The 23,757-nt window shown below is 33.1% G+C and overlaps 1 protein-coding gene across 8 annotated transcripts in view; it reads left to right on the plus strand.

Moving 5' to 3' along the window:
- Positions 1–23,757, plus strand: part of Pcnx1 (pecanex 1) — a 147,729-nt gene that overhangs the window by 37,330 nt on the left and 86,642 nt on the right. For 3 of the 8 annotated variants that reach the window (XM_078050438.1, XM_078050440.1, XM_021723730.3), the window contains 4 exons: positions 778–867; positions 6,611–8,314; positions 16,857–16,989; positions 22,999–23,183. In XM_078050438.1, the coding sequence (XP_077906564.1) occupies positions 778–867; positions 6,611–8,314; positions 16,857–16,989; positions 22,999–23,183 (2,112 nt within the window). The remainder of the gene's footprint in view (positions 1–777; positions 868–6,610; positions 8,315–16,856; positions 16,990–22,998; positions 23,184–23,757) is intronic. The other 5 variants (XM_078050441.1, XM_078050442.1, XM_078050443.1 and 2 more) reach the window with 3 other exon arrangements.

Genomic DNA, 23,757 nt, shown 5'->3' on the forward strand with positions numbered 1-23,757 from the left:
TATCTCATAATAGATTGCTTGATGTAAATTGTTATCTTTTCATCATCCAAATTTCAACATAGTGACCATTTGAATTATATTGCACAAATTATAAGTTATTGATATGTAAGAAACTTCCTTGGTGATAGAAAATACATGTTTAGGTGAGGTTCATGGAAAACTAATTTGATGTGAAAAATTTAAATATGAGAATAAATGTTCTACACATCTATTTAAGATAAATTCATATTATTTTTGCCTTACAATGATTTAGTTTACTTATTTTCCCAAGGGAGGAAATTTATTGTATTTTAAATTGTTGTAACATAATTTGTTCCTACATATAGGTACCAGGGATTGAACCCAGGGGCACTCAACCACTGCGCCACATCCCCAGTCCTTCTTTGTATTTTTATTTAGAGACAGTTTCTTGCCAAATTGCTGAGGGCCTCCTTAAGTTGCTGAGGCTGGCTTTGAACTTTTGATCCTCCTGCCTCAGCCTCTTGAGCCTGTGGGATTACAGGCATGTGCCACCACACCCAGCTAAAATCTATTATTTAAAGAAACAGTTTTACTAGCTAATATTATGAAGCTTTCCATGTTATTTTGTTCTCAGAGTAATTATGTGCTCTGATAATCCATAATATTTCAGTGCATCTTCCATTATTGTAATCCATGATGTATAGAAACTGCTTTAGTTGATAGATGTCTACCACATTCCTGATACTGTTTCTTGGTTTTGACACACTAAGCCTTTACTTTAATACAGTGTCCTCATGTGTTTTTCTTAACTTTTAGGAGATACAGACACTGCTAAGACATCTGATGATATCAGTTTAAGTCTGGGCCAGAGCTCTAGTCTTTGTAAGGAAGGAAGTGAAGAACAAGGTAAGAACATTATGCTGCACAGTGACACATGTTGTGGTAACCAGGGTGAATTTGTGGAATGCATCATTTACATTTTACAAGTTTGTAATAATGAAATGTGGTTATTTTTAGGAAATATTAAATAATATGATTTATTGGGATAATAATAATAATACAGCATTACAAGTACTTTTCCCTTACTGAATTCAAGCATACATGTTTTGAAAAATAAATATGGTAAGAGAAATTTTATAAATGTGTATCCCAGATGAGATGGGAAGTTAAGAATCCTATACTGTTCTTAAGTTGGTTAGAGAACTGAACCCAACTAAGTAATAACAGTATGTAAAACTATCATTTTCTATTTCTAATTACCAGCTTCTTCATCTCTTACCTGACTGCAGAAACTATAATGTTTTATAAAGAGAAATAAATTGCTATTGAATTTTCTGAGAAACTTTGTCTCCAACATAGTACTTTTCTATGACAGATTGTGAATAGAAAGTTTGATTACATGTGGTTTTTTTTCCCTTCTTACTCAATTCAATTGTAAATAAACATTGTGGACTTTGTAGAGTTTGTTTTTGACTAAGACATTTTCATATTTGAGTTTTAATTTTCAAATATGAAAGGACAGATAAATCATCTCCATTTTTAAGTGGAGATTGTCCAAGGTTATATAGAAACAAAGAACCAGAATTGAATGAGAAACCTGTCTTCCTGTGTCTATCCTGTTATAACCTATTATTATTATTTTAGTTGTGGTGATGATATTGGGTGGGTAGATAGGCTGAAAGATTTTTTAATTTTTAATCATGAAGCTTGCTTATGAGGTTGCACATAGATCACTGAATTATGACATTTGTCCATTAATTTGATATCTTATTTAAGTCCATTTTTCAAAAGTGTACTTTGTTATTGGTACTTGGAAGTTTATTACTGTCACTCAGCTTTTTTGGAATTACAATAAAGACCTCTAAATATACTGTATGGTATGGAAACCTTTTTTTTCCTTTTAGTTTTCTTTGTTTGTTTTTTTTTTTTAGTTAAAGATGAATTAGTTGCTTTAAGAGTTGTAGTATCCCTTTCTATAACATATAGCCTTTGGAAGAAGATCTTAGCACTAGATGATAATCTTAGAAGGTTGGCACCACTGCTTTTAGGAGTCATATTTCATTATCTTATTTTATATCTGGAAAGTACCCATATACAAGCAAGATTTTTATAGTCTGGCTAGTTGAGGTTGCAGTCTATCCTTGTAACTAGCTACACGTGAATATAGATAATAATATCCAATATTCATTGAGTGCATACTTTTGTCCATGTTAGGCATCACCAAACTTACTCTGAAAGAGCCAGATAGCTTTGTAGGTCATGTGATCTCTCTTGCTACCCAGTGACCTCAGTTTTGCCATGGTAGAGTGAAAGGAGCCATAAATAATACATAAATGAAGGGCATGGCTGTGCCATACTCAGACTTCCTTTACAAATGTGGCCAGATTTGGTTCCATGGTCCTTAGTTTGTCAACTCGGGGTTTAGGTAATCTTCTAAGCACTTGACATGTATTTACCCAGTTAATATTCACTATGTGCATTTGAAGTTGTTACTACTGTTGTTATCACTTTACAGGTAAGCACATTATGGCTTAGAAGTTAAAGGAAACTTGTCCAGAGTCACAAAGCTACAAAGTGGCACTCCTATAAATGAAATCTAGTTTTGAATTACTCTTAACCACTGCATGATACTACTTTGATTTAATTTTATAACTTTTATCATGTAACATTTTTCCATTTAACAAATATCACTGAGTACTCATGATTTTCCTGGTACTGTTTCAAGTACTGGAAATAAACCAGTGAACAGACAAAAATTTCTACCCTTGTGTGGCTTCCATACTATTAACATGTAGTCATATGTATAAGTCAGTACATATGTAGTAGGCAGAGGATGAGGAGTTGTGGGGGCTTGAGAAGTTATAATTTTAATAGAGTGTTTGAGGGAAGACTCACTAGAGCAAAGACCTGAAGAAGGAGTGTTCTTCCAGGGTATCTAGGAGATTAGGAGTCCTTTTATTTAGAGGGAAAAACAAGTGCAAAAGGTGTAAAGTAGGAACAGCCTGTCAAGTCTGAGAAATAATGTGGCTGGTGCAAAATAAGTGAAGGGCCAAATTGTGTAGTGTCTTGGAAGCCATTTTAAAGATGTTAGTTTTAATTCTGAGATGAGAAACTACTAAAGGATTATGTTACATTTTAACAGAATTACTGTGGCTTCTATGTTGAGAATATGAGAATATATTAAAAGGGGAAAAAGATGAAGCAGAGAGCTCAGTTAACCAGATTATTGCAGTAGTCCAGGGCATAGATCATGGTTTAGCTAGCTTTGAGTTTACATGGATTGGCCTCATGATCCAATTCCTTCTTGGTCCTGACTGTGGTTGGCACCACCTAGTGGCAATTTTTGTTCTGGATTAATTATTGTTTGTACTCATGGTTTTCTTGGTGACTGGCTTGGATTTATAACTTTTAGTTGATTAACAATTAATTGGATTTATAACTTTTAGTTGATTAACAATTAATTGATTAATTGGCACACTTTTTGTCAACATAATTCAGGATTATCAGGAGAAATCTAATTATGTGGGGGTGTATCCTCTTTTTCTTCACTTCTAAGGACTTATTTAGTGTCCCCATATAGCTTTACCCATATCTTCCCTATCTAAGATCAGATATTTGTAGAGAGGTTGAGTAGAAGATAGAGGAACTAGTTACAGGAATTTCTAAATGTTTATTGTGGGGCCGTAAAACCGTATGAGATCTACACAAGGAGGAGTATAGGCAGACATTAAAATTAATTTTAAGGACTGAGTCCTGAGTTGTTCACTTTGAGAAGTTCAGGAGACACAGAAGGAACAACTAATGAAATAGAAGTAAAACTGAGACTTATGTCTCAGCATTTCAAGAATGGATTTATCTGGTTTGCTAAATGTTGCTGATAAGTCAAAGGACATGAGGACTGAGACTTGTCCATTGAATTTAACATTGTACAGGGTATTGCTAACCTTGAAAGGCATAGTTTTAATGAAGTGGGATTAATCAATTTTAGAATCAGGAGAAGAATCAAAGAAAGTGACTAAAATGCTCTTAATGAATTTCTGTAAGGGGGAGCAAAGACCTAAATCTATAGTTACAGGGGCTGGGGATGTGTGCTCGCCTGGCATGCATGCGGCCCGGGTTCGATCCTTAGCACCACATACAAAGGTGTTGTGTTTGCCGAAACTAAACAATAAATATTAAAAAAATAAATAAATAAACAATTTCCTTTAAAAACTAAATAAATTGATAGTTACAGAGGAAGTGGGGATAAAGGAAGGATTTAGATTTTTTAAGAGAAATAATATTGTATTTGTTGGGGAATGATCTAGAAGAGGGGAGGAAAATATGATTTATGTTAGAAAATATAGTTACATATGAAGAAAATAATTCACATATCTGCCACTGAGAAACTTTGGTTAATATTTTTATAACTAACTTTTTTTTTCTTTTTTTATTGTGACATAACTTACATGACATTAAAATCTATCCTTCTATAATGTCCAGTTTACTGGTTTTTAGTATATTTCCAAGGTTGTGCACCATTACCACTGTCTTAGTACCTGAACATTTCATTACCATAAAAAGAAACCCATTATACTGTCCATTTCCTTGTTCAGCCAGCCTCTAATAGTTAATAGTTGTCTTTCTGTCTCTATGTATTTTCCTGTTCTGAACATTTCATATGAATGGAATTATATAATGCATGGCTTTTTGTATCTGGCTTCTTTCATTTACTGTGTTGTTGTATGTATCAGGACTTACTTAATTCCTTTTTTATGACTAACTGTGATAGAATCACTTTTTTAATATTGATTTTTTTAGTTGTAGTTGGACATAATACTTTCATTTATTTATTTATAGGTGGTGCTGAGGATTGAACTCAGGGCTTCACATGTACTAGATAAGTGCTCAACCACTAAGCCACAATCCCAGCCCCTAGAATCACTTTTAACAACTTAAATTCCTCTGGACAGAATTAAACCTTTCATTTGTTTAGTCCTATTGAAAAAAAAATACGTGTATTAAAGTTTGGCTGTTATGTGAAAAAATTGAAATTTCTACTTCATTAATGTCTTAGAAGGGAGTTAGTGGATAAGTTTTTGTTCTATAAGATTTATATCCTTGATAATTATTTATAAGAGATAAATATCTAGAGTCCCTCCATAATAACATATTATAATTTTTTAAAAAATATTTTTAGTTGTAGGTGGACAACTAAAAATAAAGGACAAATACCTTTATTTTGTTTTTGTTTTTTTAAAATGTGGTGCTGGGCATCAAACCCAGTATTTCACATGTGCTAGGCAAGCACTCTGTCACTGAGCTACAGCCCCCAACATATTATAATTTAATACTACAAAATAAATATGATGCTAACTATTAAAAATTTTGAAATTTAGAGAGGAATAGTGACAACTCTTTTGGGCAAATGATAAAGAACTTGGGTTTTACTTATCTTGAAACAAAGCATAATAGGGCATTTATAAATTACAATTTATATGATACACTTTAGAGGCTATTTAAGTTTTTAATTATTTATATCAGATTTAGATTTAGATGTTTTAAAGGTACAGAAACACTTCTAATAACTCATTTTATTTTAGTCCTAGGGAGAAATGTCTGCTTTTATCATTGAGATTCTACTGAGGAGAATCTGACTCACTATAGAATTTATTATTGCTTTTGTCTATGCAGTTATGACAAATAAGATAATGCTTCTTTTTATTCAACTAAAAGCAGATTCAAGCACCTTGTCTGTCAAAATATATAGTAAAAAGATTATTATTTGTGCAGATCGGTTGTCAAGCTATAGTCCAAGATAAGTTACAATGTAGGTAGGTTTACTCATATTTTATTTTCATAGTATATATGGTAATTCATATCACTCATCACTACCCTAAATGATATATTAAAAGAATGGACTTACATATATATAGGAGAATATGTGTTTTTTTTTCTTTCCACAAGGCATTTTGGGTTGCTGTATGAATGATGAAAGAGAAAGTGCAATATCTTGTCCTATAATTACTGTTATTTTTTAAATCATTGTGAACAGTATGATACCTTACATCATTATGTCATAATTATTGGTAAGGATTGGTAAGCCCTGTAATTTTCTGTTCCCGAATATTCTAGGTTTTTGTTGATTTGTAAAATAATAATATAAGTTTTTCAGAAGGATTTTAGTATCGTGTTAGGTAAAATAATGGTAGCTACCATTAATTGTAACAGCACTATGTCAAGCCAAGTATATTCGAAGAACTCAGTATTCCTTGCTTACTAGTACTCAGTGAGGTTGACATCATATTTTATAGATGAAGAAGCATGCTCAAAAAAGTAACTCCAGGTCACCTCATAATCCAGGTCTATTTTAAATAAAATTCTTTTTTGCTTCTTATTTTATTATTGATAGTCTACAGAACCTTTTCTGAGGCTGGTTGGAGAACTTGGATTTGAATGTTCAGTTCATTCCATTAGTAGAAAGCTTTCTTTGTGTAGCTATGAAGTAGAAATCAGCTCTTTTGAATGACTGGTCAACTGTTATTCACTGAACTGCCTGAGAAATTGTTTATACTTGATTTTTTGTATGGCTTGAATTCTTTCCATTGTTAAACAATGCATAAGCATACATACATCTGTGTTAACATTTCCAAATATGTGTTTGAAACAGATTTGGCAACTGATAGGAAGCTCTTCCGTCTGGTCTCCAATGATTCCTTCATCTCCATTCAGCCTTCTTTGTCCTCTTGTGGACAGGACTTGCCAAGGGACTTCAGTGACAAAGTGAGTCTGCCAAGTCATAGCCACCACCACCACATCGATCAGTCTCTGTCCAGCGCCTGTGACACAGAAGTAGCCTCTCTTGTACCTTTACATTCACACTCTTACAGGAAAGATCACCGGCCGCGAGGTGTACCACGGACTTCCAGCTCTGCTGTGGCCTTTCCTGATACTTCACTGAATGACTTCCCTCTTTATCAGCAAAGACGTGGGTTAGATCCAGTAAGTGAGTTAGAATCTTCAAAACCTCATTCTGGATCCAAAGAATCCTTGGTGGAAAATGCTTGTCTACCTGGGGAATTCCAGCTTGCTGGTGATCTGAAAAACAGTAATTCTCAGCCACCCACAAAAAGTGGGAAGAGCAAAGCTCTAAATGCAGACAAAAGCATGGACAGCCTGAGGAGCCTGAGTACACGGAGTAGCGGGTCAACAGAGAGCTATTGTAGCGGCACAGACCGTGATACCAACAGTACTGTCAGCAGCTATAAAAGTGAGCAGACTAGTTCCACTCACATAGAAAGCATCTTGTCAGAGCATGAAGAGTCTCCTAAAGTGGGAAAGAAAAGTGCTAAGAAAAAAGAGTGCTGTGCTGACTCAGAGAAGAGTTGCTGTGCCAGTGACAAAAGGACTAACAGTGACAAGACTGCCCTGGAAGTGAGTTCAAATAGTGGGGCTCCTGAGGCCCAGGATTCTCAGGCCTCTGATGAGATGCACAACCAGAGAGGGCTCAGCACCTCTGCATCTGAAGAAGCCAATAAAAACCCCCATGCAAATGAGCTTATTGCACCAGAGGACCCAACCCCTGAGAAACCTGCTGAAAGTAAAGAAGACCAGAATGAGACGCCTGTCACTTTGGTGGATTTAAAAGTTTGTAAAGATACTGGTGGAAAGCAGAAGGAAGGGGATGTACGACCCAAATCCTCTAGCTTAATCCACCGGACAGCCTCTGCCCACAAGTCAGGCAGGAGAAGGACAGGAAAGAAACGAGCTAGCAGTTTTGACTCTAGTCGACACAGGGACTATGTTTCTTTTCGAGGTGTTTCTGGAACCAAACCACATAGCGCTATATTTTGTCATGATGAGGACTCTAGTGATCAAAGTGACTTGAGTAGAGCATCAAGTGTCCATTCTGCTCATCAGTTCAGCAGTGACAGCTCTTCTAGCACTACTTCTCATTCATGCCAATCTCCTGAGGGTAGATATAGCGCTCTAAAGACCAAACACATTCATAAGGAAAGGGGTACAGAATCTGAACACTCACATAGAGCTCATCCTGGTCTTGAAGGAACTGGCAAAAAGAGGGCTACACGACGGACTTCCAGCACAAATAGTGCCAAGACTCGTGCCCGAGTGTTGAGCTTGGACAGTGGCACAGTAGCATGTTTGAATGACTCAAATAGGCTAATGGCACCTGAAAGTATAAAGCCCTTAACCACTTCAAAATCAGATCTTGAGGCCAAAGAGGGAGAGGTGCTGGATGAGCTGTCTTTATTGGGACGGGCTTCCCAGTTAGAAACAGTCACTCGATCTAGGAATAGTTTGCCAAGCCAGGTTGCATTTCCTGAAGAGGACGAGCAAGATGCAGTCAGTGGAGGTAAGTAAAGTACAAGAAGAGATGTCCCAAGAGTCATGCAAATTTGGTGCTATTGATGAGAGTAATGCTTAATTAAAATGTGCTTTCTGTTAATATTCCCCTTCCACTGTGCCGTAAAACAAGCTTTTTTAAATGAAGAAGGAGATAATTGTCTTAAAGGTTTTCGAATGTATACCAAAAAACATGTTGGGTTTGTCAATTTGTTCTTAATGGCCTCCACTTTTCTAAGCTAGTTGCCATCTGTTAATATTTTGCTAAGAATAACAAAAATTACCCCCCTTTCCATGTAAAGCAATAGCAATAATCACATTGGCACGGGAAACCACTTGTCATCTCTTATGTAGTGCATGCCACTGAACTTCCAGAATTAGATCACTCTGCTTATCATATGAGATTTCTCCAAATATTACGTTAGTTTCAATTATGTATTTTAAAAATTGTGGCTCTCTTTTGTCTGTTTGATTTTATTTCATGCTTAATTCAAGTTACCTATAACTTAACTATAACTTTTTCTTTACTAACCTTCAATTTTTAGGTTATAGTGCCATTTTGTATTCATTAATGGCTGTATGATGCCCCCAAAACAATGATGGTGTTTTGGTTAAAATAACAACTCATTTATTTCAGGTTTATAGAGAATTGTACAAAATTGGATAGGTGATTTTTATATTCTGTCAGTGTGTGTTGGCCTCATTATTTTAGTTGTTTTAAATAGTTGTTTCTATTTAATCCTAAGCAGAATAGTTTAATATGTTCTGATTATTAGAAATCTGCTTTTTAAAATAGAAATAGAAGATTTTATGTTATTAGCATCTTAGCTTTTTAAGATTCTACACTATTCTCTTTATTTTGCTTTATCCTTAGTTTTAGATTTTAGTTTATTGGTGTAATAGTGTTTAGTCTCTGTTGAAAGTTAAACTGAGTTGGACTTGTAGCACACACCTCAGTTTGGGAGGCTGAGGCAAGATGATTGTGAGTTCAGAGCCAATCTCAGCAAATAAGCAAGACCCTAAGCAACTTAATGAGACCCTGGCTCAAAAGAATACATAAAAAGGGCTGGGAATGTGACTCATTGGTTAAATTCTCCTGGGTTCAGTCCCTGGTACCTGCCCCCCCCCCAAAAAAAAAATTAAGCTGGATTTTTTGTTGGTACAGATATTCCCAAACATGTGACTGTGCTTTTTATTTAAAAGAATTTTAATTTCATCCAGAGCATTTTACAAGTCCACATTGTGGTAAACATATTTCTTTCTCCCTCTCTCCCTCTCTCCTCCTTTCCTCTCTCTGTGCTTTCTCCCTTCCTCCCTTTCTCTCTCTTTCCCCTCCCTTTCTCTCTCTCCCCTTCTCTCCTCTCTCCCCCTCTCCCATCTCCCTCATTCTCTCTCTTCCCTCCCCCCTCCTGCTTCAGTAAAGTTTCTAACAAAGATAAATTTCTAATGGATTGTAAAGAAATGATCTGTAGTGCCTCAGGAAGAAAGTTAATCTATTAAACCTAAATTTGGGGAATGAATTGTGTCTGAAATGTTTTTAACCATTTGGTGACAATATAGTAATTAAGTTTCCTGGAGTCATTGTGTAAGATTTAGATTATAAAATATAGCTTAAGTTGTTATCAAAAAAATATAAGTAAACCTGCTTAATTCTTATAGTTGCTATCAAAATAAAATTTGAACATACTATAATGCAAAATTTTATTATTCTAGGTATTGAAATGTAAATACTGAAAATAAGTGCAAGGCCTATAGTAAATCTGTGCCTTCATATTTAAACTGTCATTTCCTTTTCATAGGTAATGTGGGTTGTTCTGTTTTTTAGGAATAGTTACATGGAATGTGTTACTTCTTAATATAGTTCTTTGACTCATATAAGCCCTTATTTTTCAGATTCCAGCTTCTGATTGCTTTGTTTATGTTCTTTTTTAAAGATCTCATTAAATGTTAATAAGAAGCAAAAAATGAACCAAAAGTTTTTATTCCTACTTTGGTAGAAGAAATGTAATAGTATGTGAACTACTGAAAATCTTTTTTTTTTTTTTTTTTTTTTTTTTTTTGCCAGAGGAAGATATTCAGGGACTATTTTTGAGCTTCATTGTGTAAGCAAAACAAAATTACTTAAATGTGTTGGGGTTTTATGTTCAGTTGGTTTTCATCGCAACTAAATATATGGGTTTTTTGGGAGGTTCGTTTACTTGGGCTTCTTGGAAGCTTGGAGGTAGTGGGAGGGGATTTGTTTTTATTCTCATTATTTAAAAATTATATAGAATCTTCTCTACTGTCATGTATAACTAAAAAGAGCAAAACAAAAAGTTATATAGAATCTCAAACACATGTTAAAGATAACTTGTTTACATAAACATTATTTGTTATAAGTCTTGTCTGGCAATTTAGGAGAAATGTTTTTGGGCTGTCTAATTTTTTCTTGTATACTGTACTTCCGAAGCATGTCAACAAAATATGTTACTGCTTAACTCTTAGACGTAAAACCACAAATAGATTTTATTTCAGTGAATTTGGAGGTATTGGTGAGTTCTCCGATTATTTTTGTTTTATTTTTAAACTGGGTGGTGTTGGTTGTGAAGGGATAACATTAGGAAATGCTTTATAAAGTATTAAAATATCTAAAATAGGAGTTAATCTAGTTTAATGACATGGAATTATGTGCCTTTGTTAGTATAGGAGTTCCAATGTTGTGAATCATGCAAAGCTATTTACCTTCTTTAACCCTCAGCTTCTTCCTCTTAAAATGAAATGATGAGTGTACTTATTTCATAGGGTAATTGTGAATATTAAGGGCATTTGTGCACTAAAATGCTTAGGCAGTCTGGTACATAGAAAATGTTGCTGCTGTTATTGTTATTAAACAGGCTTGTTTTACTAAACACATGTATCCTATCATATTAATTCTGTGGTATAAATAGAGAAAAATAATAACATGTAGAAATAAATTAGAGATGTTCTAATTGTGCCAGTGTGTGAAATTTGACAATAATTAAAGTAAAATATTAAAAAATTCAGATAATATTATCTGAATTTCTAATTCTTTATATAATACTAGCAGAAAAAATTATTTTTAATTGACATCTAATCTAATGTTATGGATTTTACCTTATTTTGGTAACAATGTGTCATATAACTTATCTTTCGATATTTAGTTATGAAAGAAGTGTTTGTTTTAGTAATTTGCTTAAAATCAGATGTTATGAATAATCTTCTGCAGTTATTTAGGAAAAAAGTTTTAAATTCAAACTAAAAGATTTTCTGTTGACCTCTTGTTTTATACTTAATTTCTCTTTTGTAATTATAAATCATATCTAATTTATGACTGATATTTTAAGAACAAAAAAAGTACAATTATATATACTAGCAAAATGTCCTCTGTTTTCTAGCTTGTACTTTAATAAATGATTTTTTCTTTTAAAAATTTTATTGGTACATTATCATTATGCATAATAGTGGAACTCATTGTGAAAGATTTCTACATGTTCATAACATGATTTCCTATATTTAAATCCCCAGTATCTTCCCTTTCCTCGTCACTCTCTCTGATTCCCTTCTTCTGCTCTACTGTCTGTCCCTTAGCCCCTTGATTCCCTTCTCCGACTCTGCTGGTCTCTTTCTAATTAAAGTTTTTTTGGGGGGCTATTAAACTTTTGTTTTGAGCTAGTAAACTTATTTTCTACATGATTCAAAACCGTTAGCATATTTTCTCCATTATGTATCAGATTGTAAAGAATAGCCAGAGTAGAGAGGTTTGTGGTTTACTTATTACTTTGTACATTGTTCTGGATTTTTAACATGTATTTCTCTGAGAAAATTATTTTAAATAGAATATTTAGATCATTTTGTAAGTAATCCTTTAATAACTTTGTGTTTGAAGCCAAAGATAAAGGTAATCTTTTTTCCCCCCCTCCTCTAAAGTGGAGATTGAACCCAGGGCCTCACACACTCTAGGCACATGCTCTACCATTGAGCTATGTCCCCAGCCCTTTTTAGTTTATTTTGAGACAGTCTCCCCACGCTGCTGAAGTTGGCCTTGAATGTTTGATCATCCTGCTTCAGCCTTCCAAGTAGCTGGGATTACAGGCTGGTATCATGCAAATGTACCACTGTGCCTGGCTCAAAGATAATCTTTAAAGAGTACTACTATTCAAAGAAAAGTCAAATCTTCTAAATAAACAAATTTCTGAGCGTTTGTGCTACATGTGTAAATTATAGGGCTTCCCCCCTCTTCAAATATCACTGGGCATTGGAAAGAAAAGACGAAGACCACTGAACAGACAAGAAAATGTGAATTAAAGCTTTTGTACTTTGCTAAGTACATAGGGCTATAAGGACTAACAAACTTGTTTTTCTGATTTCTTTGTTCATATGACATGTTAGAAGAAGCAAGTTAGTAGAAGGGGATGGAGAGAGGCTGAAGTAATGACAGCAGAAAAAATGCATAGCCTACCCTAAAGGAGGAGCTGTAACTATACTGAGCAAAGCCAGACACAACAGAATAAGATCAGTAAATATAGGGACAAGCCATCTTTTATTTTAATAGTGTTCAAGGATATCATATTATCTGCTTAATATTGTACTATAGTACAGTGCTACAATTGTATGAGTAGTTGATCTTGATTCATTAAGATTATGTTTATGCTATTCAAAGCCTAGACATACAAATCTTAGAAGCATACTCATTAAGTGAAGTGAAATAGCTTTGGAAAACAAATCTTCCCTTACAACAGTATCAAGAAAAATGGTATTTTATTGAGAAAGTAAATAAGTGTTCATATATGGAAATAAACATGGCAATATTTTTTCTTTCTAGCAGAAGTGAAATTTCTGTTTGAAAGTGAACAATTACATTTTAATATCTCTAATTAATGATTGAATACTCTGACAAGCCATGAAACCCATGCCTCAGTTTCCTTAATTGTAAAGCAGGAATCATAACTCTCCGCCTGTCTCACAGTTAACTGTCAGACTGTAATGGGCTTCGAAGTGTGAGAGCGCTTTGTAAATTGTGCATTCATTATGTAACCTAAATGCTGATCATTTCAAGAAGCTTCTCTTTTCAAATATGTCACTTTAAATATGTATTTTCTAGTAATCCGCTGTTAGGTGAATCTCCTGAAAAGTAAATAGAAAATTGTATTTGAATACACTTTTCTAAGAGAAGGTTGTTAATTTTTATTCCATTCACAAAGGATTAAAAGGATTAGGAATTACCTATGAAAGTAAGTAATCCTTATGCTATACTTTTCAGGAATTGTTTTCTGTATGTGTGTAGTAGACTCCAAAGTATTATTTAGTTTCTAGAAAACATTTTGTCTGCCTAACTGTATGGCTGCTGGTATTGTGGAAAATATTAGTAAGGATATGCAAATTGTCTTTAACTCAAAATACAGCTAATAATATTGTTGTTATTTGCAGTTGTCAAAAAGCAAAGAAGTCTGGGGCTAGGGTTGTGGCTCAGTGGTAGAGTGGTCTCCCAGCATGCATGAGGCAGTGAGTTCAATCATCAGCAGTACAGTTGTACTTAGATCATCAGCTTTTCATCATTTGCTTTTTATGTTACTATTGTCAACTAATTAACTTCATCCTTCTTTGCCAGAAGATGCTGGGATTTATGCAATTTCAAAATGTCAACTTCAAAATCAGTTTTTAAAGTATTTTCTCTCTTCCCTTTCGTGCCATGATTCAAAGATTAAAAACAATCCAACGAACAAAAACCAGCTTATTTTCTTTCTCCTATAAAGTAAAGTGATTTAAAAAGTGTTTTTTACACTTGACTTGTGTAAGGAAATTTTCATCAAGTTTGGTTGTATCTTATATGACTATAGCAAATTATTTGAATGTTTAAAGATCACCTGATCCCAATTGGACCCTGTTTGAAATAGAGAGCACATTTAAGTAGCACATTTCCAGGGGGCATGGTTTAGTCATATTTACTGTGTCTGTAAATGATGGTTTGGCATTTTCTGGCAATAGTGTGATCTTAGCTATTTTTAAAACAGGTGCCACAGTAAACATTTTCAAAGTTTTTGTAACAGTACACATTAACAACTTGAATGTTACAAAGGACAGTTTGGGCAGTAATTGTAACTTTTCTTTGATACATTTTTCAATGAATGCTTAAAGTTTCACCTTGAGTGTGGTCAGGCCCATTAAAGAATAAATGATGTTGCATTGCTATTTTGCAAATAAAATATGAATGGTGTGTTAGTGGCAAAAAAAAAAAAAGATTTCTGAAAAAAACTAAAGAACTTTTTGACTAAGCTTAGGCACTCTCATAGTTTTTTGTTTTTTCTTTCCTCCCTGTACTATGGAATAACTAGCTTTGATTTGATTACACCATTACGTTTTTAATAGAAGGAAGATAATAAAACTGTCTCCTACTTCCCTTCTTCCTATTCTTAGTATTCAGTGATCACATGTTGCTTTTCCTAAGTCCTTCTGAATAGTTCTAGTATATTTTATAGATTAAATTATGTCCTATAAATTGTGTCTGGGCAAGTTTTACTTTGCCATTTTGCTTAAAACAAAATAGAGGGACTGTTGAAAATTTCATAATAAAGTTAGATTGACCTATAAATAATAGTTTATTATAAGCAATGACTTATAAGTAATAGCATAATTGTCACAACTGTAGAGACATCTTCAGTGTAATATTTTATGAAAGAAGACTTGACTTGAGTTTTTAAATAATGGTATAAATTCTGTTACCTGACTTAACTGTATTTCCTCCCTCAGCTGGCTTGTTTTCTTCTTTGCTTTTTTTTTTTTGTTTGTTTGTTTCATCTTTCATCCAGTGACTGCCCTGCCAACATATTTTCTTCTTTGTAATGAAGTGGATTACATTTTCATTTCATTGAGATCCTGGTTGTCAGGAATTGGCGAAGTAGGCAATGTGCTTTATAGATTGTGATAACAATATGGCAGCCTTGACTTTCTAGATCAGCACTATTGGATTCGACTTTCTATGATGAGGGGAATATTCTGTCTGCATTGTCTAATAATGGTAGCCACTGGCTACATGACACTTCTGAATACTTGAAGTATGGTTCACAAATGTGAGGAACTGAATTTTTAACTAAGTTAATTTAAATTTAAATAGCCACATATGGCTAGTGGCTACCATATTGGAAAGTTCAGCTCAAGATGACCAGATTTAATCAGCATCTTTTTTTTTTTTAATTGACCGTATGTGATTTTTGTTTACATGAACTTTAATCCCACAAATAACAGCCTTTTCATAGTTAAATGAATTTTTAGATTTGGGAGAAATGTTTCTGTACTAACTTCTTTTATCTTTATTTATACTTGGCATCAAAATACCCTTTGTCAAAGATCAAAATGATTCCCCAAATATTTAGATTACTAGGGAACAATAGTTATTTTATATTAAAATGGAGAAAAATAATTTTATTTGTTTTGAAGACTCTAGTTGGTCAATTAATATGGTTTTGTAAAATTTATATTATTCTATTATGCCATTGTTGCATGCTTGGTTTAGTTTGTACTTTCTTGCCTCTAGATTAAATTATTAGTTTCCATACTTGGCATTTTGCTGATACTTGCTTCCTAATATTGGTGGAACTAGGGCCAGGGCCATAGAGGTTTTGAATAAAGTTTGATAGTAGCAGAATACTTTATAGTGAATATATATTTATGCTTTCTTGAATATTTAACAAACTAGCTGTGTAATCTCACAGTCATTGTTTTCACATTGTATTGTGAGGCAAGCTTGCTGCCTTACTCATTGGCATCTTCAGAGAAGTACAGAGGAACTCCAACTTAATTATGGTTCAGTTTATAACTGTTTAACTTTTACAATCGTGCAAAAGTAATATGCATTCAGTAGAATCATACTTCAAATTTTGAATTTCAATCATTTCCCCAGGGTTTGAAAATGTGATATGATATTCTTTTTCACATTAGATAGCAGCTGGGAGCCACAGCTCCTAATCAGCTGATCGAAAGGTGAAGCAACCTGTCAATACTGTACATTATACTCTTTGTTAAACTATGATGTTTGTTAGGTTAGATGTATTAAATTCATTTTTGACCCATGGTATTTTCAATTTATGATTTTTAAAAACTGTAACCCTATTATAAGTCAAGGAGCATCTGTTACTCTTAGTTGCTTTTATTATTCTCATGAGAGTAAAATCTAATGCCCATTCCCATTAATAGAAACTAACAAACACTAAAAGAGCTGACTTAATTAAAGGGAGAGTAAAGGAACATGAACAAAAATAAATGAGACTTTCAGGAAAAGATTTAAAGCAACATAGATCTCACAGTAGGAAATTGAAGTTGAAGAGAAATGGTGAGGGCAGATAATAGATCAAAACATTTTTCAAAACAAATTAACTCTAAATAAACGATACTTTTTTGTTGACTGCTGGATATGATACACTAATTGTATAGATAGAAACAGTTTTGAGTAAGCAGACAAGTTCTCTAGAAGTGGGAAGTCAAGGGAAAGACAGGGTCAGCTGCTATTTACATCTCTGACCTAGGCTCCTATTTGACCTAAGTCTGTCTTGATGCAGCAGCACAGGCCAGCGAGGAGGCAGTGTCATTTCGCCGTGAACGCAGCACATTTAGGCGCCAGGCAGTACGGCGCCGGCACAATGCAGGGAGTAACCCTACCCCTCCTACCTTGCTCATCGGATCACCCCTAAGGTATGGTATTTTAAAATTCCACCAAGTTAGCATGCATGCAACAGATCTTCTTACCTGTTCTTTCGGAACCAAGAAACACTTGAAGAGCTTTGCTTTTCTTTCTGTTTCTCTTCTATAGGTTTCAGCTCTTAGGCTTTCTCTGCATGTAACCATGAGCCTGTTGCATTATGCATGCCTTATGTTGTAATGTTTTTTTTAAAAAAAAAATGATCAGATTGGTTTTGTCAAGTTTAAATCACAAAATCACTTTTAGAAATGTAAATAGTAGATCTTAAATTAGCATTCCCTCTTTTTTATATTTCAAATTAATACTATTAATACAACATCTTTTCCCAATATCTGAATAGTGTTTAATAAGAAAAATTATGAGACCTAATGATGAGCTTGTTGAGAAATAACAGATAACTGACCTCAGTTTAAGTCAGTTTGTTTCATCTCACTAAAATATATTGTTTTACATTGTGTAAAATTGAGTGGTTTTTATTTCACAATCACCAGAACCTAATAAATAACAACTAAAATATTTATGTAAGTATGGTCAATTGGATATCCTTATTTCTATGTATATTTATATTCAATTTCTCAACCCCAATAACATATTAAACATTTTTTCAATATTTCCAAATAAGAAAACATCCATTCATAATATTGGGGTTATTTTCCATTAAAATTTCAATAAGTGTTTTCTTCTTAATTATCTCAAATCTAATGAGTTCATATCTCAAATTAGAAATTTAACAATTTGTGGGGAACTGTGGTGTACACCTGTAATCTCAGCAGTTTGGGAGGTCAAGGCAGAAGGATCTCAAGTTTGAGTCAAACTCAGCAACTTAGAGAGACCCTTTCTCAGATTAAAAAATGAAAAGGGCTAAGGACATGTAGTTAAGTGTTAAAGCACTCCTGGATTCAATTTCCAGTACTGGCTGGGAAAAAATGTAACAATCCATTCAAAACGCTATGCTCTATTTTAAAAAGACAAATATGGACATAATTACATATATATGTTTATCAATCTCTGTCCAAAAGCATAATTTACAAATTACTTTCTTTTCACATTTTAAAGAAGGAAGAACATTTGATGAAATAACTTCTGTTGAGTACATGATAGATGAGAAGAGATAAGCCCTTCCTTTTAAAAAAATTTTTTTGAGAGTAGCAGAATCTTGTTTCTTTAAAATGTTTCATTTTGTAAAGTCCCTTGAGATTTAAGATTTGATTCTTTTTCAAGATTTTTTTTTATTAGAGGAAGAAGCTTCATCTCTCATAGATCATGATCCTAATTCCTTTAACAATAGATAAATTAAAAAAAAAATATATATATATTTTAGTTGTGCACAATACCTTTATTTTGTTTGTTTATTTTTATGTGGTCCTGAGGATCAAACCCAGGGCCTGGTATGTGCACTCTCAGCAGTAGAGTGCTCTACTGCTGAGCCACAATCCCAGCCCAACAGTAGATAAATTTATAAAAACTTATTATTGTCTAAACCAACATCTAAAATATAGAAGTGGGAAGGCAACCAATTTAAAAGAAATATTTATTCTAGAAACCTTTGCTTTTTGTGAGCACCCCACTTCTATTTCCTTTTACCTTCTTTTCTTCCTGAGGGAACTTTTCCTTCTGCTAGTGAATTTTGGGCCTAGCCTCAACATGCAGAAAGAGGTGAGCATTTTCTTAATTTTTTAAAAAAGATTTGTTTCTTAACCTTTCAAAAAGCCCTTAAATAATACTGCCATTGATAACTTCTTTGCCTTGTTACTCACACCATGTTTCTATTTCTTAAACATTTAATTAACCTTCTGTAAGACTAAAAATTCTTTCATTCTTTACTACAAATGAACCTGCTGAAACTCATCAAACAAATGCAGACAAATTAGTTTTTTCTCGTGCCTGGTGGAATATTAGATTTACCGTTACAACTCCAAACATTCACATAATATTTTCCCAAGGCTTTAAATGTATTAATTACATCTAGGGTATGGCATAGAACTTCTAAAGACATCATACTAGAATTTTTAGAAAGTAATCTTATACTAGTCAGCATGTAGTTTTTGTTCAAGTTCCAGGATATTTTCAATACAAAGGTTGCATATATGTCGTAAATAAGCTGACTTCACTCTTCCTCACAAGTGAAGTGAAATAAAATTTAACGGAGAGGAATGAGGAAAAAATACCAACTTATTAAAATCATCTTTTGTAATCATAAAAATATTAAAGGAAAATATTGTTATTTTTTTTTGGTATAAGCTCTCAAATAATAATCTCATCTTTAAATAAGTATAGGATGGCATGGTCATTTCAAAGATGGCAAACTTATTTGCCAAAAAGGGATAGAATAAATGTGGCAATACTTTCATTACAACTACTATATAAATACTAGTAAAATTTACTACACTCTTATCTGTAGGGAAAATGTTCCTCCAGTGGATACCTGAATCATCAGATGGTACTAAACCCTGTGTATATCAACAGTACAAATATATTTATGTTCACCACAGTAAGAAATTGCTACCAAACTGGGTTCAGTGTTACATGGCTTTAACCTGAGCGATGCAGATGCAGGCCAATGCAGGAGGATTTCGAATTCAAGGCCACCCTTAGCAACTTAATGAGACCCCATCTCCAATTTTAAAACAAAGGGCTGGTATATTCAGTGGTAGAACACCCTTGTATTTAACCCACAGTACCACCAAGAAAGAAAGAAAGAAATTAATGATAACATAATAAACTAGGAATGATAACAATATATTATATGTTATTATAAAAGGTATTCAAAACTTAAAAATTGTTTATTTCTGGAATTCCATTTACTTTTTTCAGATTGCTGTTGATTGTGGTTCTCTAGAACTGCAGGGGACCGCAGGAAGTAGTGGGTAGGGTGGTGGGAGCACAACACACACACACACACACACACACACACACACACACACACACACTTTAGATAAAGGGAGACTACTATAATTTATTTTAAACTTCAGTGAATAGTTTATAATGAGCCATCCAAAAAGCAGTGTGGTAAAATCTGTTTACATGGTTTGGGAGTGAATCATGAATTTTCTCACAAACAGAATTTGCATTTTTAAATATGCTTATTAGAATAAACTCTTCCAGAACTATTTTTATAGCTTTCTTAAAAAATTAGCCTATATGTAGGTATTAGAGATCCTTGCCAATTGTTCCTAGTCAGTAGAACTAAAAACAAAGGTAAATATTTAAAAATATTAGAAAACAAATATTAAGAATTCTGTATTAACCTAAATGTTACTTTTTAAAATATAAGACTGAAAGATCAGTGGCAAAAAATAAGATCACAGTTATATTTGAGAGTTCATTATTAGAAATTTATGAAGGTTGTTTTGTGCTCAGAAAAGAATTAATCAGATACTTATGTATTACGTTGAAGGTATTCTTTTATCTGGAATCTGGAGATTAAGAGGAATTATGGAGTCACACTCTTAGAGTTTACATTTTTATTTAGACAGCACATACAAAACTAACTGACAGTACAAGAAAGGATGTGCTATCACTATCACTTCAGTGCTACAGAAGAAGAAAGAACAAGACCAATTATTCTTCATTTAAACTGGAAATGTTAATTAGCATGATTGTATACCAGTGATACTAGTGGTAGCCAATAATTAAACACTTAAATTTCTACCTTTTGCTATGTTGTAAAGTAGTTGCTACCTTTTTTCAAACGGCTAGTTTTATTATATAATTGGAACTGTAAAGAAGATACATTTATGCCAGTTATTAGTTTGAAATGAAATGCAACCCATCAGGATTATGTTTTTTGACAATTTTTGCAAAAGTGACAGACTTTTTCTTGTTGAGTTTTAAAAATAGAAACTCAAGGGACATAAATATTTTATTACTACCTTTTAAACTCAATATTTATTATCTTATAGAATTTGTCATTTCTTTTAATTCTTTATTCTGGAGTTGATAAAAATCAACTGCCTGATATTTTGAAAACATTTTATAAACTTGGTTATACATTGTACATCTGGGTTCAAGATTCAAATATTCTGAAATGTATTTATATAGAAATACATCTAACTGTACTAACCACCTTTGCTTATGACTATATGAAAAATTACTAGAAAAACTTGTTGAGTACAATTTCCATAAAATTTGACTCTTTTGAATCTAAAAGGACACAGTACTTAAACTACTTAGATATTTTTCCTTGCTATTTTTCTCTTGTGAAACTTGTTCAGCTTGGTAAGGTTTGTGAATAAGTTTAGATAGCTTTTGAGGAAGAGTATCAGATGCATTATATATGTATGGAAGATAAAAAACTTATCTCCAGATCATGTCTTGATTTATATGTATTATATGAAATTTCTAGTCCAAACAAGTTATTTCATAAATCCTTTTGTAGTTATGGCTTAATTATGCCAGTAAGGATTTATAAGTCAAAATTTTGCAGATGTGATTTTTCTTATATGTTGTGTGCATTCTTATGTTGTGCTTAGAACATGTACTCTTCAGTGATGCTAAAACAAGCATGAAATGTGAATGTTGCTAGTCAATATAACTTTCTGTGATGGTAGAAATATTCTGTAATCTGCACTGTCCAATGTAGTAGACACTAAATACTAACTACTGCCCACTTTGTTAGCCAATGGCTATGTTATGTGATTGAGCAATTGAACTATGGTTTATATTACTGAGAAAATTAAATTTTAATTAATTTAAATAGTTCCTGGCTACTATATCAGACAATGCAGTTCCAGAATATTCTGTTGACATAGCCACAGACTAAAATATTTTTAGCTAGCCTTTTATTTCATGGTCCATCTGTAGTAGATAAGTTTGTTTTATAGGCATCAGAGAAACTATTATGTTGAATTTAAGGGATTAGAGAGAACTTGGTATTCATTAAAAATAACAAAGTAAGGCCATCCTGAATAGCATTCTTTTTGTTCTAGAGGTCTAATTATTTTAGAAGCAGACTCTTGGGATTGTTCAAAGTCAGCTCAGATTAACAGAATACAGTGTTTCATTGAAGAATAAGCAGTATTTCATTGAGAATAATCTAATAATTATAATTAAAATGTTTTCATGAATTTCATCAGTTTAAATTTGTTTAGATATTATATGAGCCTTAAAATTCACATTATCTAAATAAATTTATAAAAATATAAGAATGATATAGAAAATTTTATAAATAATTTTAATAATTTTAATAACTTTATACTAAATACTAAATATTATAACAAAAACCTTTATGGAATTTAGAAAAGATAGAACATCCATGAAATTACAGGTTTCCAAAATATATTTTCTAAAATGATGGGTCCTAGTTAAATAAGACTACAAAACAGATTAAAAAGGAAATAACAATTTGTTCAGGGAACATAATCTTTAACTACCTCCTTAGATACTAAGCATGTTATTTCAGAAATATGTAGGCTTTTTATAGGAATACTTTATATTTATTCTGCTTCTGTCAGTATCCTGATGGTCATTTGTGTTTCACTTTTTTGAATGAGTTTTTCCTGTTCTCTTCCACTAGTTTGTGATTTTTTTTTAATTCAAAATTGTTGTCTTGGTTGCATTTGTTAAGATTCTTTGGTTTTCAAGTGCATAGACATTTTGTTTTATAAAATTGAGACCCCAGAATGTTTTAAAGAAAATTTTAGAATTGTTATGAGATTATAAATAAAAGTGCATATTTAACTGACACATGGTGAATGTGCTCACAACTCTGTTGCTTTTTGTTTCCCTTACACTAGAATTTATTTGACTTGAAGTAGAAGAAAGTTGCAGATTGAGCAATTTACATATATATTAAATGTTTAGTGCATTAATCACTACAAATCAAACTGATAAGGACCAGAACATTTAAGCTGGCAGTGTAATCTCTATATTTTACAAAGTTGGTTCTTTCTTAGGTTACGTTGAAAAGTATCTTTTTGAAATCAGTTTTCTATATTGATTTCATTCTAGCTATTTTCTCTTTTCTTCCCTGTAATGTCTCCCCAATCCATGTTTTCTCCTAGCCTTCAAGATGGTCAACAAGGCCAGCAGTCCACAGCCCAGGTCAAAGTCCAGTCCCGTCCCCCTTCCCAGGCTGCAGTGCTCAGTGCTAGTGCCTCATTGCTGGTGAGAAATGGGAGTGTCCACTTAGAAGCATCACATGACAATGCATCTGCTGTAGGCGGTAGCAGTTTGCAGGATGAACTTGGTATGCAGGCCTTATGTAATCTTGGTTATACAAAACTTTAATGCAGCAGATAATGGATGATGATTGCACTTCTTTCTTGAGATAGCTTCATTTTGGAACTATGCATAAGAGCACCATGTTTGCCCAATATGTAAGGAAAATTTAAGTTTTTTGTTGTCTGTTTCTACTTCTTACTCTGCGTTTTGTTTTGAGCATGTCCATTATTAGTAGGTAGTTAATATATTAATAAGTTTATACTTTAGTATTCTCTTAAAAATTATTTTGACAGTTTTTCCCAAGCATTTGTACCATATGAGAATTTTTTTTTAATTGTTTAGGCCCAGTGTGGTGGGGCTCACCTATAATTACAGCAACTTGGAAGGTTGAGGCAGAAGGATCTCAACTTTGAGGCCAACATAACCAATTTAGTGAGACCCTGTCTCAAAACAAAAAATAAAAAGGGTTGAGGATGTAGCTCAATGGTAAAGTGCCCCTGGGGTCAATCCCCAGCACACCTCCCCCCACAAAAAATACCCTTTGATTTCTTTGAATATGCTATATATAGAAAAGGCAAAAGTGCTTTCTAATGGTCAGT

This window comes from Ictidomys tridecemlineatus, chromosome 5 (genome assembly GCF_052094955.1).
Source record: "Ictidomys tridecemlineatus isolate mIctTri1 chromosome 5, mIctTri1.hap1, whole genome shotgun sequence".
Lineage (NCBI taxonomy): Eukaryota > Metazoa > Chordata > Mammalia > Rodentia > Sciuridae > Ictidomys > Ictidomys tridecemlineatus.